Source organism: Phaethon lepturus, unplaced genomic scaffold (assembly GCF_000687285.1).
Source record: "Phaethon lepturus isolate BGI_N335 unplaced genomic scaffold, ASM68728v1 scaffold11144, whole genome shotgun sequence".
In the NCBI taxonomy this organism is placed as follows: domain Eukaryota; kingdom Metazoa; phylum Chordata; class Aves; order Phaethontiformes; family Phaethontidae; genus Phaethon; species Phaethon lepturus.
In genome coordinates this window covers 12,100-31,594 of record NW_010535475.1, presented here as the reverse complement: position 1 = coordinate 31,594, position 19,495 = coordinate 12,100, and the positions used below count along the sequence as shown (strand labels likewise).

Below are 19,495 nucleotides of genomic sequence, written 5' to 3'. Positions count from 1 at the left end.
TGCTTTTGTTAACGTAAGCTTAACTGGACAGTGCCCTTAACACAAAAGAAAGATCCTTCCTCTTTGCCATAAAGGATGTCATTAATAGTGTAATTTTCTTGGTGTTTTGTTTATTCCCCTGGAATGGCTTGATGGATGCAGATAATTATCAGACTATAAAAGCCAGCAAATGTGCTATTTTCTATCACTCTAAATCATCAAACAAATAAAGTGTGAAACAGCATTTTTGAATACAATTTTCCCCTCTAATGGCCTAGAATTATTATTGGGAACAATGAAAATAAATAAGCAAATGTCTTGTGAGTTAAGAATTAAATGAGTGTGTCAGTAAAAAAGAACAGACAGACCATCCTAGGATACAAGGACCAGTTCAGAAGCCATTAAGGGATGACATAACAGGGAATTCACTACGGCAGCGACAGTTTCCAGCATCAGGTGCTCTTCAGGGACTTTTCAGTCTAGCTCAGATTCTGTCCTCACCTCTGCTTCTTCAGAAAGGGTGCAATTCAATTTCGTAGTCCTCTTGGCTACTGAAAGCTATTAAAAACTTTATCCATAACAAAGGCTGTGGCCAGCGGGGCGAGGGAGGGGGTTCTGCCCCTCTGCCCCGCTCTGGGGAGACCCCCCTGCAGGGCTGCGTCCAGCTCCGGAGCCCTCGACACAGGAGAGACACGGACCTGCTGGAGCGGGACCAGAGGAGGCCCCAGCAACGCTCCGAGGGCTGGAACAGCTCTGCTGGGAGGACAGGCTGGGAGAACTGGGGGGGCTCAGCCTGGAGCAGAGAAGCTCCGGGGAGACCTTCCTGCAGCTGCCAGGGCTTGGAGGGGCTGAGGAGAAAGAAGGGGACAGGCTTTTTAGCAGGGCCTGTAGCGGTAGGACAAGGGGCGATCGTTTCAAACTAAAAGCGGGCAGATTTCAACTAGATAGAAGGAAGAAATTTTTCACAATGAGGGTGGTGAGCCACTGGCCCAGGTTGCCCAGAGAGGTGGTGGATGCCCCATCCCTGGACACATGCCAGGTCAGGTTGGACGGGGCTCTGGGCAACCTGCTCTGGTTGAAGATGTCCCTGCTCATGGCAGGGGGTTGGACTAGATGGCCTTTAAAGGTTCCTTCCAACCCAAAGATTCTATGATTCTGTGAAAGACAATCTTCAGCCTGTTCATACCCTGTCCGCCTGTTTCCCTCTGTTTAAGAACTGTTCTCACCTGAAGCTATCACTGGCTTTGGCAGAGGACCAGACCATCCTGTCCCTTAGTTCAACCTCCACCCCAAAGCTTCCAAGACCTTTACTTGCTACAGTTGTCACACACAGAGTTTTTGATAGTTACAACACCTTGCCTCCCCACCTCATTACACATCAGCCTCTCCTTAAACCAAGAAAGAGCAACTAGGCAGTGATTAGATTACTAAATCTCATGCACCTACCCTCTACTAGAGACCGGGCACCATGAGCAGGAGTAGGTTCAACCCCAAGGCTCCGGAAATGTCACTTCAGTCCAATTCATGTGAGAAGGTACGAAAGTTAATTTCACAGTGTCTGCACAAAGGTCTGGCCAAACAGGCCCCACACAGTTTAACACGCTATAATTACTGAAATAAGGAACAGAAACAAAAAGAAAACAGCACATTTAAAATGCCTAAGACCATGTGTCAAGCTGGGGGTTAGTTATCTGTCTTCAAAGCAGATTTAGTTGTGCCAAGAATATTGACCCTTTGAAGATTCAAATGCCAACCTACTCCCAGTGGTGACAGGCAGAATAAAAAGCTATTATTTCAATCTCTGCAAGACAAAGTGTGTCCATAAATGCATAATCTGAACCCTGACCTTCAACATCTTTAGCACCCGTGACAGCAGCAATGCCTCCAAAGAAAACCCTTCAGTGTATCGAGAATATTTATCACCCAACAGAAGCCATTAAGAACCACCACTGCCTACAGTGTGGTCCCTCATTTGGAAAGTTCATATCCTGCTTCGCAGGCCTGCTTTTTCTACAAGGTAAAGTATTTATAATACTGCACCTCCTAGTAGTAAAGCTCAAAGAGCAACAAAACTTGCTTTTTCCACACTATGTTTAAGCTGTTTTGCAGCCGGGGGGGGAGCATTTCAACAAGAAGAATGAATTGCTCCTTTGTCAAAAGCGCTGTCATCTCCCTCCCTTTCATGGTCACCTCTCTTTTCCTCACCTTTACTTTCCTCCATGTTTAACCTCCCTTCATCCCTCTCTCCCTCCCAGTTTGTTAAAAGACAGAAATCAACTCCCTTTCTTCTTCTCCTCATCAGTATCTGATGTTACCCAACAGTGAATCTGCTGTAAGCATCCAGTTTCCCTTCTCAAGATCACCGTTTGGACAGGAAAATCTCCAGCCTCCCTCCTCCGTCCCCTTCTGTTATGGCTCCTTTACATCAAGAATGCAAACACGTGCTCTGGAGATAAGATCACACACAGATCAGAGAGCTCCTTGTTCCTAGGAAAGAACCTTTATCGAGTGTCTGCAGTTTTATCTTTAATGGATCATTTTACAGGACAATAGATGATGGAATTCAGTATCTTTAACCAGCAGTGTCAATGATTTCAAATAATGACATTTTTATTGAAATACACGCAGGGAGGAAGATAAACAGAGAGGCTGGGGAGTATCTGCTCAAAAAGCCATAATAAGGAGTAAATAGGTAATGACAGAACAAGATTACAACCACACAAACACACCAAATCAAACCTGTCTTCTAAAGCTCGGAGAAAAATGAGCTCTGCAGAAAGCTGCTCAAATACAATCCTTCGGGAACCAGCACAGGAAGAAAATCAGGACAAAACCTGCTCAGGAAGGGCCTGAGTAACAGTAAGCATTCTCAGCACTTACACCACGGAGCCCGTTTCCCTCAGTGAAATCTCTTTTCCACGCGTGTAGCTGCCTAATTATCAACCCCACTGCCAAGCACGACAAGGAGAAACGGCAAGCAATTTCACTGCTAACAGAACAGTAAGCAAGACGAGAAACTTCCTCCTTCCCTCAAGAAACTAAAGTTTGTGCACTTGCAAACTCTCAGTTTGTCTTCCAGTAACGATGGGCAGAATATCTCAGGTCACTCTGGAGGTGGAATCAAATCCTTATGGATTGACTGTTGGAAGATTAGAGTCAAACCTAACTTGTGCCAATCACATACTGCTAAAAGACTCTTTAACACTTAAAAGTGGCCATGAGCTAGAAATACTATTAAAGAGGCATTAATTTCAAAAAGCTACATTAGACAAGAGCTTTTTAAATTTCTGATTTTAAAGCAGTAAGAATTTTCAAGAGGTAGACCTGAACTCATAACTACAAGATTTGCAGAAAACTGAGCAATTGCCTACTTTCACAGTGTTTCGCTAACCCAAAACAGAATGAATACAAAAAGGACATTTTTCCAGAACTCAAATGCAATTTTTAAATACTATTTTAAAACAGAGAGTTTAAGATGAACAACCATCTGCTCTTGAAAATACTATCAACGTACCAGGCCAGTTAGCTTCACAGCAACAAATGCCAGACACAAAGCACAACATTACAAGTCACACTGGAGTGACTCTCCTTCCACACATACAAAATAAAGCCACGGTCTGCTTCTGCATGCAGTGAATAAGCAGTATGAAGAGGATATTTTACTAAGAAAAGGTGTTTTGGGAAAAACATTATGAAATCATTTATTCATTCAGTTTGGCCAAAAAGATAATTAGTATACAATTCAACAGAGATGAATGACTACAATATTCATCCCCTTGCCACTCACTGTTATTTGTTTTGAAGAACCTGTTCACGTCAGATTTATTTCCCCAAACTAGAAATCAGATTATTCGTTACTGGTTGCTTTTTGTCATGGATACTGTATGAATATAAAGCAAAGCAAGGTTTATGCTTCAAATCGTTTAGATCTTATAGTCTAAAAAACAAAACACCACATTGCAACTCAAGAAACAAGGAGAAAAAACGTAACCAGGGGAGATGACAGATGCTCCTATCTTGTACTAACTGGCCTGTGAGAGCTGCCTCCTTTACTGGGCACGGGCACACATACGCTCCTGCTCACTGCTCTTGGAAAAAAATACAGATAATTGCCTACAGCAGAACAAAAGAAATCTGCTCAGGAGTAAGGAAAAGTATCTTTGGATTAGGAAACCCCTCGTGCTAGAGGTGCAATGCCTCTACATACCCACTTTTTTCTTTTCAGAGGGGAAAAGAAAAAAGCATTCCAAAGGTTTAATGCTCCTCATCCATCAACTGCATTGTTTCAAACTACAGCTACTACTTTGAAGCTAGTGCCTATGTTCTCCTCAGCATCAAAGCTGGAAGTGTTATAGCTAAGATTTGATAAAGATCAGTGACTCCATTTGTAAAGTTTCCTTTATTTCTTCTACTTGATGCTCTTTGTCACGTTGATTGGCCAGTTAGAAATGAAGTGGATAGAAACCCGGCATATATATTACTTAGAACATTAACTAGTTAACAATTGCACAGCACTCGGACGACGCAGAGTGCTATTTAAGTACTGTCATTACTATAGGCTTCTGTTACTTTAAACTACACTCGTACTGCACTTGGCATCACCCAACGTCAATTTTCTCTGCTGAGTAAAGAAAAAATCCCCGCTGATTTCTGCCAATGTGTTAACAAAATGTGAATAAAGACAAAGCTTTGCAGTACCACTGCTGGGTCCTCCTGGTCCTTCCAACCCCTGCTCTCAGCGCCATGCCAAGCCGGAATTTGCAAGCTCATTCTCCCACAGGGCCCAAGTCAGATCAGGCTGAAAGAGTTATATGAAGCATGGAAGCACATCTCCCTCCCATCTCGTCTCGGTGGCAGAGTGCACTGTTCAAAAGCCTCAGTTATTAAAACCAATCTGTGATCCTGTCAGACTTCCATAGATCTTCATTTCAAATCAGGCCTGAGCTTTGAGCAGACACTTTCAAAACGCAAGAATGAGTTGCAGCAAGAGCCTTCTTGGATCAAAGACATGCTTCTCTCAATCCAGACTGGGACTACTGAGCTGTGATGAATTACCAGCGCTGGCAGAAACAGCGGTACACGCATTAAACACTGCGTCAGTGGAGTAGGAGCCCACTTGACGACATTGCAGTAAAAATGAGGATGTGATCACAGATCAGCATTACCACCTTCCAAGATCATTACGGAAAGGTACAAAGACAAACCGTAGATCGGAAGGATCTCCACTTTGCTAGGTTCGGTACAACCACTCACGGATGAACCCCAAGCTCTAAGGGTTTATAATTTCAACAAACTAACTAAACAGTAAAGATGGACATAAAATGCACAGACTGAAAACTAAAATGCCAGCAAAGTACATACCAATACCACGTCTTCTGCAGTGGATTTAGCCAAGAATAAGAAAGAGAAGAGGACTTTGGAGGGAGAAGTACATATACAGAACAGAGCTGAGTGAAAGGAGGAAGGAGACTGAACGGGTACGAGCAGCCAGTTGGCTCGCTGAGGTCATTTCAGCTGTTCCCTTACAGAGCAACAATCCCCGCCTCAGACAAGTTCCATGGTTGACCCCATCAGTCCAAGAGTCTGGCTTGACCTTCACGGCATTTTCTGTCGAAGTTAGATGAGAGTGAATGAAGAAAGGCAACATGCAAGTCCTACCTCCCCAAAATACCGAGCCTCCTCTGCATCAGAAAAATTATTTTTCAATAATCTGTCTACAACAGCATAATAACACACAACAAAAATCTAAGTCTGTTAAAAAGAAAAAAACTCCACTATTCCAACTGCAGGCACCTGATTGGGAAGATAATCCACATAACACAAGTTAGAGCTCATAACTCTTCATATAGTTTGGTTTAATGACTTAACCACATTAAAAGCACTCCAGTCGCCCAAGATTCAGTCTCTGTACAATATGCCAATCCCCTGGATTTTTAAAGCAGACTATCAGCTAGCCCTCTTCCCTCTCTAACGAGGTTTACACCATCCTTCACCCACAGCACCACCTCCAGGACAAACAGGACCCCTCAGACCTGAGGGGAGCCTGAGGGAAGGCTTCTTTGAGTATTAGTAGTATAGTGTGGTTTGTATTGATTAACTAATGACTGCGGTATATGAAGCTTGAAAGGCTGTATTAATAACTCACTGCTGCACTGCCCTCATTTATCAGTGAATTACAGGGGGATGCAACTCTGCATCTCAATATATCACTCCTTTAATGAATCTCAGAGCAAATCAACATGCAAACGGATTCTCAATGCAGAAAGCCTCTTCCAAAGCAGCTTCCACCTAACAGTTTTGGAAGAGGTAGAAGAGTGAAAAGCTGTTCTGCCTGGCCATACTTTATCTCACTTTCCTTTTATTTCTTTTAATGAGTATCACTGTTCCTTCCTTTACCTCTTTTATCAACAGAAAAAGGTCTTGCTTTGCCAAATCTGCCTGAGAGCAAATGGTGTTGCCGTTAATCTATAAATCAACCATCACCATAAATTCTACTCTTTCTCCATCCAAAACTGCAGAGCTGTAAAACAGATTACATGGGATAGCAGAGGCAGGAAGGAAATTTGTGAGCTGCACGGAGCCCATTGTGGCCAAATGGCCTTCCCCTACCCCTCCTTTCTCCCCTACTCCACCCCAACAAGCCTGTAAATCTCTGCTGTCAGGATTGGAACACACAAACAGCAAATGTGCACACGTATTTAAGAGCAAGGCAACCTCACACACTTTGTATGGAAGGCTGATGCAGACCTTCAGGATCAAGGGAGGAAAAGCTGCAGAATCTTCTGAATTCCCAACTGCCAAGAAATAGAAAAAGTAGAACACAGGAGGGAAAAAAAACCCCAACAATCTCTGTATGGAGCAAAATGAAAAGTTATCGTGTAACAAATTCCGAGCCCACAGTTCCCTCAAGGGCAAAAGGCGTACTTGGTTGCAGCTAATCTAACTTTAAGAAACTCAGGGGATCTCCAGGGTGCAAGGGTTACTGAGATCCCAATAATCAAGACTTATAATCACATCTGATCAATTCAGCAATTCAACCGCCCTGTGCAATGGCCCCCTACGGGAAGGTAGTAGTTAGAAGGCAATAAATGATGCAAGGGACAAGTGCCCTTCCTCCCTGCTGCCATACAATTCAGTACCAAACACTAAACCCAGCTGCTTTAAATGAGATTACACCAAGCTCCCAAACTGCAACATATGTGAGAGTGTGTTAAAGCAGAGGGATGGTGCAAAACGGGAGAAATGGGGAGAAGGACCCAGTACCCTGCGCTGAAAATGAAGAAGGAGAGAAGCTGGAGGAAGAGTTAAGTTCCATGACTCTATTAGGTCATTTTCTTTCTCCAAGATAGTTTCCCAGGGATTAACATTTTCTATCCTGGGGGAGGATAGGACAAGCGTTCTAAGACAGCTGCAATGCTCCCTAAGACAACAATGAAAAATAAAATCAGCAGAGAGATCCTCAGCACTTGCATATCTGCAGCTGCTTTAGTATATGCTTTCAGCCAAGAATAAAGAGCGCTCCCCTTATAATCCTCATCCAGGGGAACAATCATGTCTTGCTTTAAATCTCCCCATCATAATGCTGCTAAAAAATGTAAGGTTTCCTTATTGATGGTGGCATCAGTAACAGACACTACAAATTTATTAAATGGTAGATGTTACAAGCAAGTCCGCCCATGGACTTGTTTTCCTCAATTTGTATGGACAGACCTACCCTACACAGGGAACCTCGCTAGACACCTGGAGGAAACAAAGCAAAAATTCTAAAATACTTTAACCAACAAAGTTTTCAGATAACTCTGTGCACTTTCAAGTAAGCAGCCTTAAGACTTCTACAAGACAGAATTTCAGAAGTGTTTTTTAAAATGTAATTGTATCTGTGACCACCACTTTCTACTAATCATAATATTTTAAAATTCCTTTGGTAATTTGTCCTTAATTCCTCATAAACTGCTGTTCTGGCATAAAGTGTACTTTGTGATATCAAAGTCAAACAGATTAGGCATGATCCACTTTCAGCAAGGGAATGTTTTGGAGAGGAGACCATATAACTTAAAAGCTAAAGCTGGCTCCCTATTTTAATTAGGGGGGATTAAACATCCATCATGATAACCAAACAGGGACATTTTATAAAATCAATTACTGTCCTCAGTGTCACTCTGGTTTAACACGCAGGGTTTCTGAGAGAAAGAATACAGTATAACATCCCATTAGTACTTAGAGAAGGTATATCAAATATTGTTGCTATACAGCATCGTCGGTCATAAAATACCTGAGAAAAACAACCTTATTACCCAGGCAGGTGTTACAACGTTGACAAAACAAGACAGACACATTACACCTCCAAAGTGTATCCATCAAATTCACATTACTGAGATTTAAAGTTTCCTTCGGCACTTCCCAACCACAGGAAGCCCTCAAGGTAGGTACTGCATGTTTTTCTAGAGATGAAATGAAGTGACGGTGGAGTATCTCAGTGTTTAAAATACGCTTTTGAAATTGCAAGGGCTGAGACGCATACGTTCCTCAATAAAACGCTCTAACAACCGTGAAGTATTTAGGTTTGGCATTCAGTTTTGTTGCTTCTGTCATTATAAAAATCAGTCTTCTGTTAGCGCCGTTTTAACAATATGCTCTATTTTAAATCTCAGCATATGAATGTATACGGTAATTATACATAATATGTATAATTGATACAGTAAAAACTCCTACAACAAGAGGTTTAATGTAGGGCTGCAAAATAAAATACATTCAAACTTTTGAAAAAACTGAAGACAGACTATGGAAAGGTTGTAATTAAACTACGAACGGGAGATGGACATTTTATTTTAATTTGAGAAACAAGCAAGCAAGAGACTCAATCCGGCAGCTCCCTGCCCAAAAAGCTTAACATGAAGTTGCACAACAGCTCCCAGTTCCTGGTATGTTTGATGGAAGGTGCCCACACCATCCAGGCTACCTCTTCAGCCTGTCAGACTGATTTTCCAGTTAAAAACACCACCACTGTGACTACAATGTAGACCAGATGCATGCACCTGAGAAACAGCACATCAGAAAGATGAGCATCTTCGATATGAAGCAAGTATAACCCAAAAAGGACAGTATGGGTATGTTGTCTGCAGCAGCGATCATTATGGCTAAAGACATACAACAGTGCTCATTCTTCTTGGTACAAGACGACCGAATTTAAGAAACAAATGCACTGCAATCTACAGGCATGGATAAATCATTTAATGAGACTGGAAGCAGGAAAAAAGCTGCCTTCCATCACGCTCCTTCCTCTCCCTCATCACTGGATGACCCTTTACCGCTCAAGTACTTCACTTCATACTGAACAATTTTTTAACCTCCATCCCCAGTGACACACCTCTGCGTAGACAACTCGTATTGCTGCAGCCTGTTCTACTCTGCTTATGGAAAGAAGAGGTACAAGAAAGTGTTGGCAGCAGAACTTCTCTGCAGTGACAAAGACACACATTAATCAAGGAGTTGTATGACCAAGCAGATGCTCATTAGGCTACATATTTTCAGTTGTTGAGCCACAGACATTTATTTTAACTGTAATCCCAACAGTCCCCAAAGCAGCTGTTTTGTAAGAGGTAAAACCCCAAATTCCAAAGACAGAAATGAAAGACACTTATGAAATAACACTCAGCAAATATCCTCCCCGACACACAAGACAGATTCCTTTCTCAGCTTATCTTTGTCCACTGAGGTGGCTTCTCATGGTCTGAACATGTCATCCAGACCTCCCTGAGAAGGCAATTCACCTCCTCCACAGCAAATAAACATAGAGATTTCTTGCAGAACCCACTTGAATGAGGTCGGGGAGGCAATGTCACTCGGTCCGATTCCTTTCTCACCTTGCCTGCATAAGGAAACAGAGCTGGTGGCTTCTCGTGACTCCTACATGCTAGCCTGGATTAAAGTAGCCGAAAATAATTTATGAGACATGAAGAAAGAGTTACGGTTTTTGAAACAGAATACTACCAATATAGAGTCTCTTTGGTTTCACTATATAAACATCTCCGACAGCCAAACAATAACTCTACCTTTTATTTTAGAGCTCAACCCCAAACTGGTAGACTTCGTAACACTCCACACTCCTGCTATTCCCCGAGGTGCTTCTAAGATGATCACTTCGGAGTCAAAGAGTCTATAAAAAGGATGAAGGAAGCTGGGAAATTTCCACAGAGGTGGTGCCAGAAAAACAGAGCTAACATTTTAGCCATCTTTGAGCAAAGCCAGGCTGCACCACTGGAATTCCAACACTGAAGTCCAAGAGCTCCCCCAACTGAGCTCTGGGATGACTGCAATCGCAACCAGAAGATGGGCAATTGCTAAGGTAACTGGAAAGTTCCAGGTCTTCTCAAAGCGGTATTCAGATTTGTTCCTCAGAAGCCAACGCTTGTTCACAGAAGAACTTGAGAACTCATTAACAGAAGGTGCCATAGCAAAGAACAAGGAAAAAATGACTTGGGGAAGTGGCGTACTCTTGCTTTATGCTTAAGGGAACTGCAGGGAGGCCTGCCAAACCAGCAGTGGCATCCTGTCACAATACATCTAGTTTTGTATTACACACTGTCATCCATACAAGAAAACTCAGCAGAACGGGAAAACATTTTGCCCAAAACAGGGTCTGTCCTCAAAATCCTCATTTTTCCTCAACCATGTAAGGTTTATAGAACTAGTTACCATAAAAGAACAACACAAGCACAGAATAGCTGGATAGAGATCCTCTCCTCTTTTTTAAGTGGGGTAAAAGTACCTTTTTCTTAAAAAAACAACAAACAAACAAACAAACCCAAACAAAAACCAACCAGGTGCAGGGCATGTTCCCGGTTTGATTTTTAACCAGCAACAGCTGATCTCCTTTACAAGAAGATTTAATGATTTCTCTTCTCTATTCCAATTATAAGCAGTAGAGACTGAACCCTTCAACAACTGAACCCCTCTTAGGAGAATATTAGGTGTTTCCCAGCATCTCCCCAAAATCCTCAGAAGATTAGACAGAAATAAAAGCTACCAAGAACAACTAAGATGCAATATTTGCCATCTACAATTTTGCATCTACAATTTCCACTTCTTTCCGATTCTTAACCTCTTCACACAAACGTGCTACACAAAGGTGTTTCAGGTTTTACTGTTCACAGGTTTTTTGGTCTGTTTCTCTACTACACAATCTGTATTTCCCACAGAAACAACGGCAAACATATGGAAAAAACACTGTTTAGTAAAGATGAGGCAACAGCTAACAGCTTCATGCAATGAGTTTATCATCCTTATGATATACACAGTATGTGGATATCCACATACTGTATCTACAATACACCAAAAAAAACCAAAACCACCAAAAAAACCCCGCCAAACAAACAAACAAAAAAACCCCTAACAAAACAAAAAACTAAACAGCATAAAAACTAAACACCACCAACTAAACAGCATGAAGTTCCTAAGATGCATGCAAGAAGAAAAACAGTTCAGGCTGGACTACAAATACTTAGTGTATACTTCATTTCACATCTGTTCTCTACCTTTTGCTCACAATGTGAGCATTTGGGGAACAGCCATTCTTTTCATGCTGTAACCAGCTTCTCTTTTCAAGGTAATCTGTTCTTATTTCCACTTTTTGAAAGCAGTAACCCTCTATTTTGGGCTCGGAACAAAAAGCAAGCAGAAGACAGAGGAGACAGAACTGATCAACACGCAGGATGAAAGGAGCGGTCGGAGACAGCCACGATCGCGTGACCCTAACGCAAACCTCAGGTCAGCTGCTCGTACAACTCTTAGAGCAGCCAACTCTCGTGGGCTGACGTGCGGAAACCGCCACGCTAAAGACGACGTCGGCTTTGCTGGTGGTCACTGCACTGTATGGGCAAAGGAGAGTAAGTGCTCTTCGTGTGCTGGTGGCACCACCTCCTGGAGATGCGGACCGAATAAAAACAGTTTTGATGAACTGCATCTGAAGATGAAGGAAAAAACTGACAGTATGTAAAATGAGAGCGTGTCACATTTCATTCCTCATCCAGAGATATGTCTCCTGAGATCAAGCTTGTTTAACAGAGATATTGTAGGAGATTCTGCAAAATCCTTGTGCATCTGCCTGAAAGAGGGAGACTAAGATTCAGGTATGCTGGGGAAACAGATTTTCTGACACATTGGAAAGATTTTTTAAATTCACATTAAGACTATAGCTGAATGTTATAGATTCATCTCCTCCTTGCACTCCTTTGCAAGGCCGTAAAAGAACACTATATCCATTCATTACAGCCTCTCTGCTGTTGGTAGCTTTTATATGCCCGCAGGCACTAACAGCCTGGAGATACGTGGTGCCACTGGGGACTCGTATTGCAGAGACATGGGAGAATGTTGTCTGCCACTGCCAGGGCACAATGACAACAGCTTCACAGTGACATTTAAGATCTAATTTGCACGCAAATGTCAATATTTGTTAGTCACATCAAGATCCTCAGCAAAGCTCTTCTGGGTTGCTAAGTCTCTGTGGTTATACTTTTAAATAGGAGACCTGAGAAAGAAGAGTACTGGTAACTTACTCCGGATTTCCTAGGTTATTAATTTCATCCTTACCTATTGATTCTTTTTGTGGAAAGTTTTTTCCAACCAGTCTATGCATCAACAGTGTTGAAAAATGTTTACTGTTATTCTACGAATTGACCAAGAAAAAGTAACCCTTTGACCTACCTCATCCCTGGAGTTGTAAGCATATTTACATATTTAAATAATGGAAACTTTAAAGTAACAGATGTTTGCTGCCTACAGCACAATGCAAGAAAAACTTGGTCTTTCGCTATTAAAGTGCATCTGAAGCATCCACACATTCCTGTCACCATTTGCCCTCTCAGATTAGTGGGAGTGCTCTCCTGTGCATTAGTTTTCAAAAAGCCTCAACTGTTGAAATCTGTTTTTAATCGTAATGTCAGCAAGTCTCCCTAATTCTGCTACTTCTCTAGAAAGTCGGGAATTAGGCTTCTGAGCAAGTCAGCATGAAAGTACGTAAAATTTGCTTTCAGATGTGGAGTAGAAGAGGAGGGAAAAAAATGGAAAGTGAGAGATTAGGTAAGCCTGATGGAATTAAGGAGACCTGAAGAAAAGAGTATTGCAGTGGTCTCTAAGTAGAGGGACAAAGGTACATAGCCACCATCTATTAGTACTCTACCACTTACCAGGATTTCGGCTCCCCAAAATGCAAGTAGTTGATACTGTAGAGATCCATGTCCTCTGTATGCCAAGCAAATGTTGTCTTCCACATCCCAAAGTAGAGGTACGGAGTGTTTACACCTTCTATGATAATGCCACATTCATGTTCCACCATGTCCAAGAGGGTGTTCAGATTGCCAATATTCCATTCTTCCACATCCTGTAATTCAAAAGAAATGTTTTTTTACTGGAACACATCAGCACTTGCTGTAGCAGAATAACAGACCACAGCTTCCTTTCAATACCTTAAAATGTGGATATCCTAGTGTTGTCTGCATTAATTTAACTCCACCTGCTTCCAGAAAGCTTACTTTTAATGTTCATCAATAACCATGAAAAGGATGCTTTACCACTCCTTTGTGGCAAAGGGATCGATAGCTGGCTTCCCACTGGATGTGTTCCCTGAAGAGGCCCTTGGACTACGTGATACCCTACCACTAAGTTACTGTTCTGCTAATACACACAAGCTGAACTACGGGTAAAATAACACTTCTGTCAATGACATATTCCAACCAGATGTTCTTCATCTGATAAACATGTATCAGCAGATGAGGAACACCGGACTTCAATGTGGCCAAGGTGGCAGAGGCCTCTTCATCAGCTCAGTGCTTCAGATAAAGAATAGGGAAGACAGTTTTGTTATCATCAATATCCAAACAGAAACAGCAATAAGAAGTTCTAAATTCGATTCTGTTTTCTCTACTTCAATATAAAATAGAGAAGTCACCGTAAACCGGTACAAATCTAAGTTTGAGATTGACTCAAGAGTAATAGAATCTCCAAAAGGAAACGAACGGTCTCCTTCACACCCCTTTTTCCCCAGTGTACTTAAAATGCATGCAAGTAATCGATAGGTATGCGAGCAATCCCAGTTTCCCGCTGCTTGCTGGACTAACTGCAAGACAGTGACACTCAAGCTGCTCAATCTTGAAACTTTCTAAATCAACCTGAAATAAAAAATACAACGGGGCAGGGGAGAAAGGGCTGAAGAAAGGAAGCGGCTGAAAAGCGAGATGAAAAGTGAAATGATGCAGAGGGAGAATACAACTCTCACACCTCAATGCCTTCAGCAATGTCAATAATCGGACAATAAGAAATGTTCTTTAGGTGTGACTGGTAATTCAATTATTTAATTTCTGCGTATAGAACTTGAAGGAAACACAACGTACGTTCAGTGCACTGCAGAGGCTACTTCTCCTAAAGCTTGCATTGGTGCCCGGCTGTCACCTTCCCTGATCATACCATGGACAAGAACATTCTACTCTCATCAAAGCACCAAATACTATGGATGACTTTGATGTCCATGGCTGTGAATACCTTAGATATCTATGTTTATTCCCATTAGCTCCATATTAAGCTGTATTGATGATAAAAAGACACTTTTACATTAACGCACAGTTTATACTGCAGACAATCAGACAACACCCCCCAAAAAAAAAAAACCCATCACCCAAAAAACCAGGCCACTTTCCTCTCAAAACTACAGAGGAAGGGCATTGCTTTAGATTAGCTGCCTAAATACAGTAAGAAGAAAAGCAACCTTTATCATTTACAGCAGAAGAAATCACAACAGAATTACTTTAAGCATAGGATGCAATTCCACCAAGAAAAAGCTTAAGCAGCTTGAATTGTAAAATAATTCAGCACACAGGTGCATTGTATCCTAATACAGCTGCCTACAAAGAAAAAAACCTAAATGCAAATATTTCAGTTGTGTCAAGAATCAAAAAAATGCAATAAGGGATGACAAAAAGTATTTCTGATGAAGCACACTATTCCTTGAAATGCTGCTTTTCTGGCTCTCTAAGGTTCTTTAGCAGAAATCTCTATTTTATTCCCTGAAAAACAAACAAAAACAAAACAAAACAAACAAAACACAAATCCCTAGCATGATAGAGATGAGGATCAGTAGCTTGCTTTTAGTTTACCTGCATACCATCACATGTATCTGGGCGTATCATTATGATACCAGTCCAGTTTTCTGTAAGCTATACACAATCTTTGGCCACACACTTCATAAGAACTTGTTTAAACAACTTTTTTCCTCATTTTTCTAGTACAACTAAGCTTTTCTTAGCTTCCATTGACTCGTATTATCCTGAACCTCTAGGGAAGGTGGGAAGATTAGCAAACACTTTTGTAATGAGGGAAAAATAAAGACATTATTTGCCTTTTCTTAAGGTTGCTAAATCAAATAAATACTCATTAAGGAATAGTAATGCAGAAAAGAGCAATATTTAAAATAAAGAGGAGCATTTCACTTACTGCATCATATAACGAGCCACTGATATCAGCCCCATAAATTGGTGAGACAAACGTGAGATTCTTCCAGTACTTGCGCTCCAAGTCTTCAAAATCTTGATGGCGTGGAGTACAATACCTGATAAGAATGTGGAAAAGATAAGGATGTAAGAAGTCCTGAAGAACACTCGTCACAGACATATAAACAACTGAAAAAAAGTATGCATTTCGAAGTATGCACATGCAGGAGGTGACTGAAGGTGCACTTCATTTTTAATTCTACTCAGATTCGTATCATTTACTGCCTTTTAAATCTTTCTACAAAACCTCTGAGCGCATATTGACAAACAGGACGCCGGCTTCTGTGAAGCACCAGATCCCACCTTAAGGCTGCATGAGATGAAGTTATTACACAGGGAGCTGAGGGCAGGTGAAGCACTCATGTATATGCTGTATTAGCAGCATTTCAAAGTTGATTGCACAACCCCAGTATTGCTTGAGTTAAAATCCAAGGTACTCCAGAGCTCTGGGAAAGTGACTCTGGAAAAAGGATGCAACTGCAGTGCATCAGGTGGCTTGTCCCAGCGCAACTGAAACGCTCTGCAAAGTTCCCAGTCACTTTGGAAGACACTCCAAAATACCTGTATTTCTACCTCAGCAACGGAACGCATTTTCCAGAACAACCATTAATACACTGAGAGCTCTTCTTTCAGTCACAAGCCATTCTTTTCAGGCAGATTCTTAGCCAAATACTGACTTTGAAGAATCCTTCTATATCAACTCCCAGAAAAAGATCTAAGATACACCAAAAGCCATCAAGTTACAAATTTGTTTGAGATTCAAGAAAAAGCAGTTTCCTCAAAAATGCTTCCTGTTTAGCAAGGCTACATTTTCTTTTCAGCTTGTTCTAGAAAGAAAAGCTTTCTGCGCAAGTCCCCCACTCCCAATATAAGCGCATCACTTAACACCAACATACTTCTCGCTATTAGCCAGACGCCGGTACTCTCCCACAGTCATGGGTTTCTTCTGTATATTATACTGGGTGAATAACCCCGACTGTCCAGTAACCACCTGCTGAATAGGAGCTGGGATAACCATGTCATCTATGTCATCATAGGTTTTTCGGGGCTTCCATTCCTTGGGAGGAATAACCTGGAATTGGGGAAAAAAGAAAAAAAAAAACACTTCATGTTCACAACAGGAAAAAAAAGCTCTACTGAAGAAACAACTGTGTAAGTGGAAGGTATTTCATGCTGCTGCTGGAGGTTATCAGATAACAGCACATCTCAAATAACCAACACATACAGCACACCTGTCCTGCATCTGCTGAAGTGCACGGCTAGCCGACATGGTTAGAGGGCTAGCAGTCCCATCCGTACAGTGCCACAGAAGACGGCCAGTGATGATAAAAAGATATATAGTTATACTAAGGAAATACGCTGCATGCCAGAAGGCCTGCACATGCTTTCCCTCCAGAACAGCTTTCCTCTCTCACGTACCGTTCCACAAAGCTGAATGAACACTCAGGCAGCTTTATTAATATGTTGCACCTCTACAACTCCATAACCTCTTATAGTAGTTGGAACAACTATCCCATCTGGAAGATCACTTATATTAGGGCTTTATTCAGGGAGTAGGGGGAGGGGGGTTGGCTTGGTTTGTTGTTTTTTTTGGTTTTGTTTTTTTTTTTTTTTAACTAGGAAGGCTCAAAATCCTGTTGCATTATTGTTGCTGACATTTCTGCATTTGTAGGTGACACACTGGAGACCAAGTCCTTAAATTAAAAGGGGTAAAGGGTAGAGAAGAACAAAAGAAAACCGTGGGGAACGTGTCCAGAACTCTTTCTTCACTCTTGGAGGCTGTGCAAAACAACTGCTGCAAAGCAGTATTGAATCAGGAAGAAAAAGCTGTAATTTTAAACAGAAGAGCTGCCAACAATTCTAGGCTCAAGATCAGAGAACAGTCAGTAGGACATTCAGTGGGCATGTGGAATGAAAAAATAAAATATCTGCAATCTAATTTGATGTAAGGATTAACCAAAAAAAGTTACAGGAGCTGGAGGACAAGTTATTGATATTTGTGGGCATGGTTCCTCCAGGACACGATGAGCTCTACTTCCACTACAAGGCTCTGAACTGCAGTTGCAAGAGACACACACAAAAATTAACTTGAAATGATGAGATTTAGTCTTACAAGTACAGTAATTTCTTCACAACATCTGGAATTCACCAACAACCTTTATTAAAATAATCTACCTAGCAGACTCATGGAATGTAATTGCTAGTACACTTGAGTGGACAAGGAAACATTTCCTAGAGAGCTTTTTATCAACAGCCAGCTCTATTTAGAACTGTAATAAAAGCAGTAATTGACCTACATTTTAGAAGAAATAAGAATTATTTCATGCCCAACAGCTTTATTTTGCTGCTGTGCTTTATTAAGTTCTGCTAAGTGCCATATGTAACAACTACCTTGTCAGAACAAATTATCTCTCTCAGCCTATGGTGCAACATGGCATGGCCACAGAAATACTCTTCCTAATCAGTCAGTCCTGATTTTTTCCAAGCAGTTGTATGTCAAGTACTGGAGTTAAAGAAACTTCACGTGAAGAGTTCCCATAATGTTTCAGCAGCTTCAGTTAAAGATGCAGATGGGAAGGAAGCAGAAAGATGTTTCAGAGCTGGCTGGAGAACCGCTTCCTAAAGGTCAAAAAGGCTTTCAACTGTTTTGGGAATCGCACACAGGACAGGTTTACAGGTCTAGATTCAAGTCAGCATAAGGTGGTAGCCCAGAAGATAAAAAAGGTAAAAGTAAGAAGTCAGCACCCATTCATATAGATACGATTTAGGCCCACTTCCCCATCCAAACCTAAGCAGCCTTCAAAAGCCTGATCCTTTACCCTACATTCTGGGGGAGCCGAAAGCCTCACGGTTCCAGCCCTTGAGGACCGTGGCTACCGCTACCTGTATCCTCAGCAACAGCATCAGGACACGGCAACACCCTTAACCCACCTCTGCAAGGACTGGGAATGTCCTTGTCTTCCATGCAGGAATCGGGAAAAGACATCCTGCCAATAAACACTTCTTTCAGTCTTACGAAAGGCTTGTAACTCCTCTCCCTTTCCTCTCTCGGTAAACCAAAACAGAGATTGCAAATACAATTTCCAAAACCACAGTCTCCTTGACTACACGAAAGCAAACTGCTTCCGAGTGACATAACTTCATAGACACCTCACATGAAGCAGAGCCTCGGGAAGGCAGCCTTCAGGAAGCTTTCAACTACCTAAGCTAGGGCAACTCACCTTGGCGAGCCCTGCTCGGTGAGCTCCTTGCGATTCGATGTAAGCAATGTATTTCCCAAAGTCCCGGAACTCCTCAAGGGTGGGACGAAAGGTCATGATCTTACAGCCAGGGTTCTGCGGACTTGGGTTTTCCGACCCCATATTTCTAGCGCGGCGGCAGTGCCTGAAGAGAGGAAACACAAAGGGAGAAAGAAAGAAGAGAGGCAGAAAAAAAATACAGGTTAAAAACTTTTTTCTTTCTACTTGCTTTAGTGAATTCCATAGAAAGGCATGGATATACTTTTCAATTCTCTCCCCTGTTCCCCCAAGAAAGTGTTTGTAAGTACTATCCTCTAACACGGATATGAAGAGCTTCTGACCAAAAATCCACTTAGTCTATCTGTCAGCAGGGCCCCAGGAAGAATCAGGTGTCAGGGAACTCCCGATACCAGTATCATCTGGGAGTTCCGATAGGGCCTACACAGAGATCAGAGACGTAACATCACACTCTCCGTTCATCATGTGAGAGGGCGGCTCATCAGAATGGCGGTCACGAACAAACTTCTCTCTACCTTCAGCATCTATTCCGTGCATGTGTGGAACTAGCTGCCCCTCAAAGTTTTCCACCAGAAGGCTTTATCCTTTTCTATATCTAGGTTCAAGAACAGGCTTGGCCAATGATGATTTTTTTTTTTCCCCATGTGCTAGGCTACATTAAAAATTCTAAAATTAGGGTTTTTTAAAAATGTAACTTCATTACACTTTGTATTTGCAACG

General features: G+C 41.8%; 1 protein-coding gene across 1 annotated transcript in view; it reads right to left on the bottom strand.

Annotated features, from left to right (window-relative positions):
* LOC104619809 (lysine-specific demethylase 4B-like) overlaps positions 1-18,899 on the bottom strand; it is a gene marked incomplete at its 3' end in the record, with an annotated part of 31,674 nt that extends 12,775 nt beyond the window's left edge. The window contains exons 1-4 of the mRNA XM_010285821.1: positions 18,740-18,899; positions 16,415-16,590; positions 15,463-15,577; positions 13,164-13,357 (exon numbers count right to left, since the gene is read on the bottom strand). Of these exons, the coding sequence (XP_010284123.1) occupies positions 13,164-13,357; positions 15,463-15,577; positions 16,415-16,590; positions 18,740-18,880 (626 nt within the window). The remainder of the gene's footprint in view (positions 1-13,163; positions 13,358-15,462; positions 15,578-16,414; positions 16,591-18,739) is intronic.
* Between the last annotated feature and the right edge of the window lie 596 nt (positions 18,900-19,495).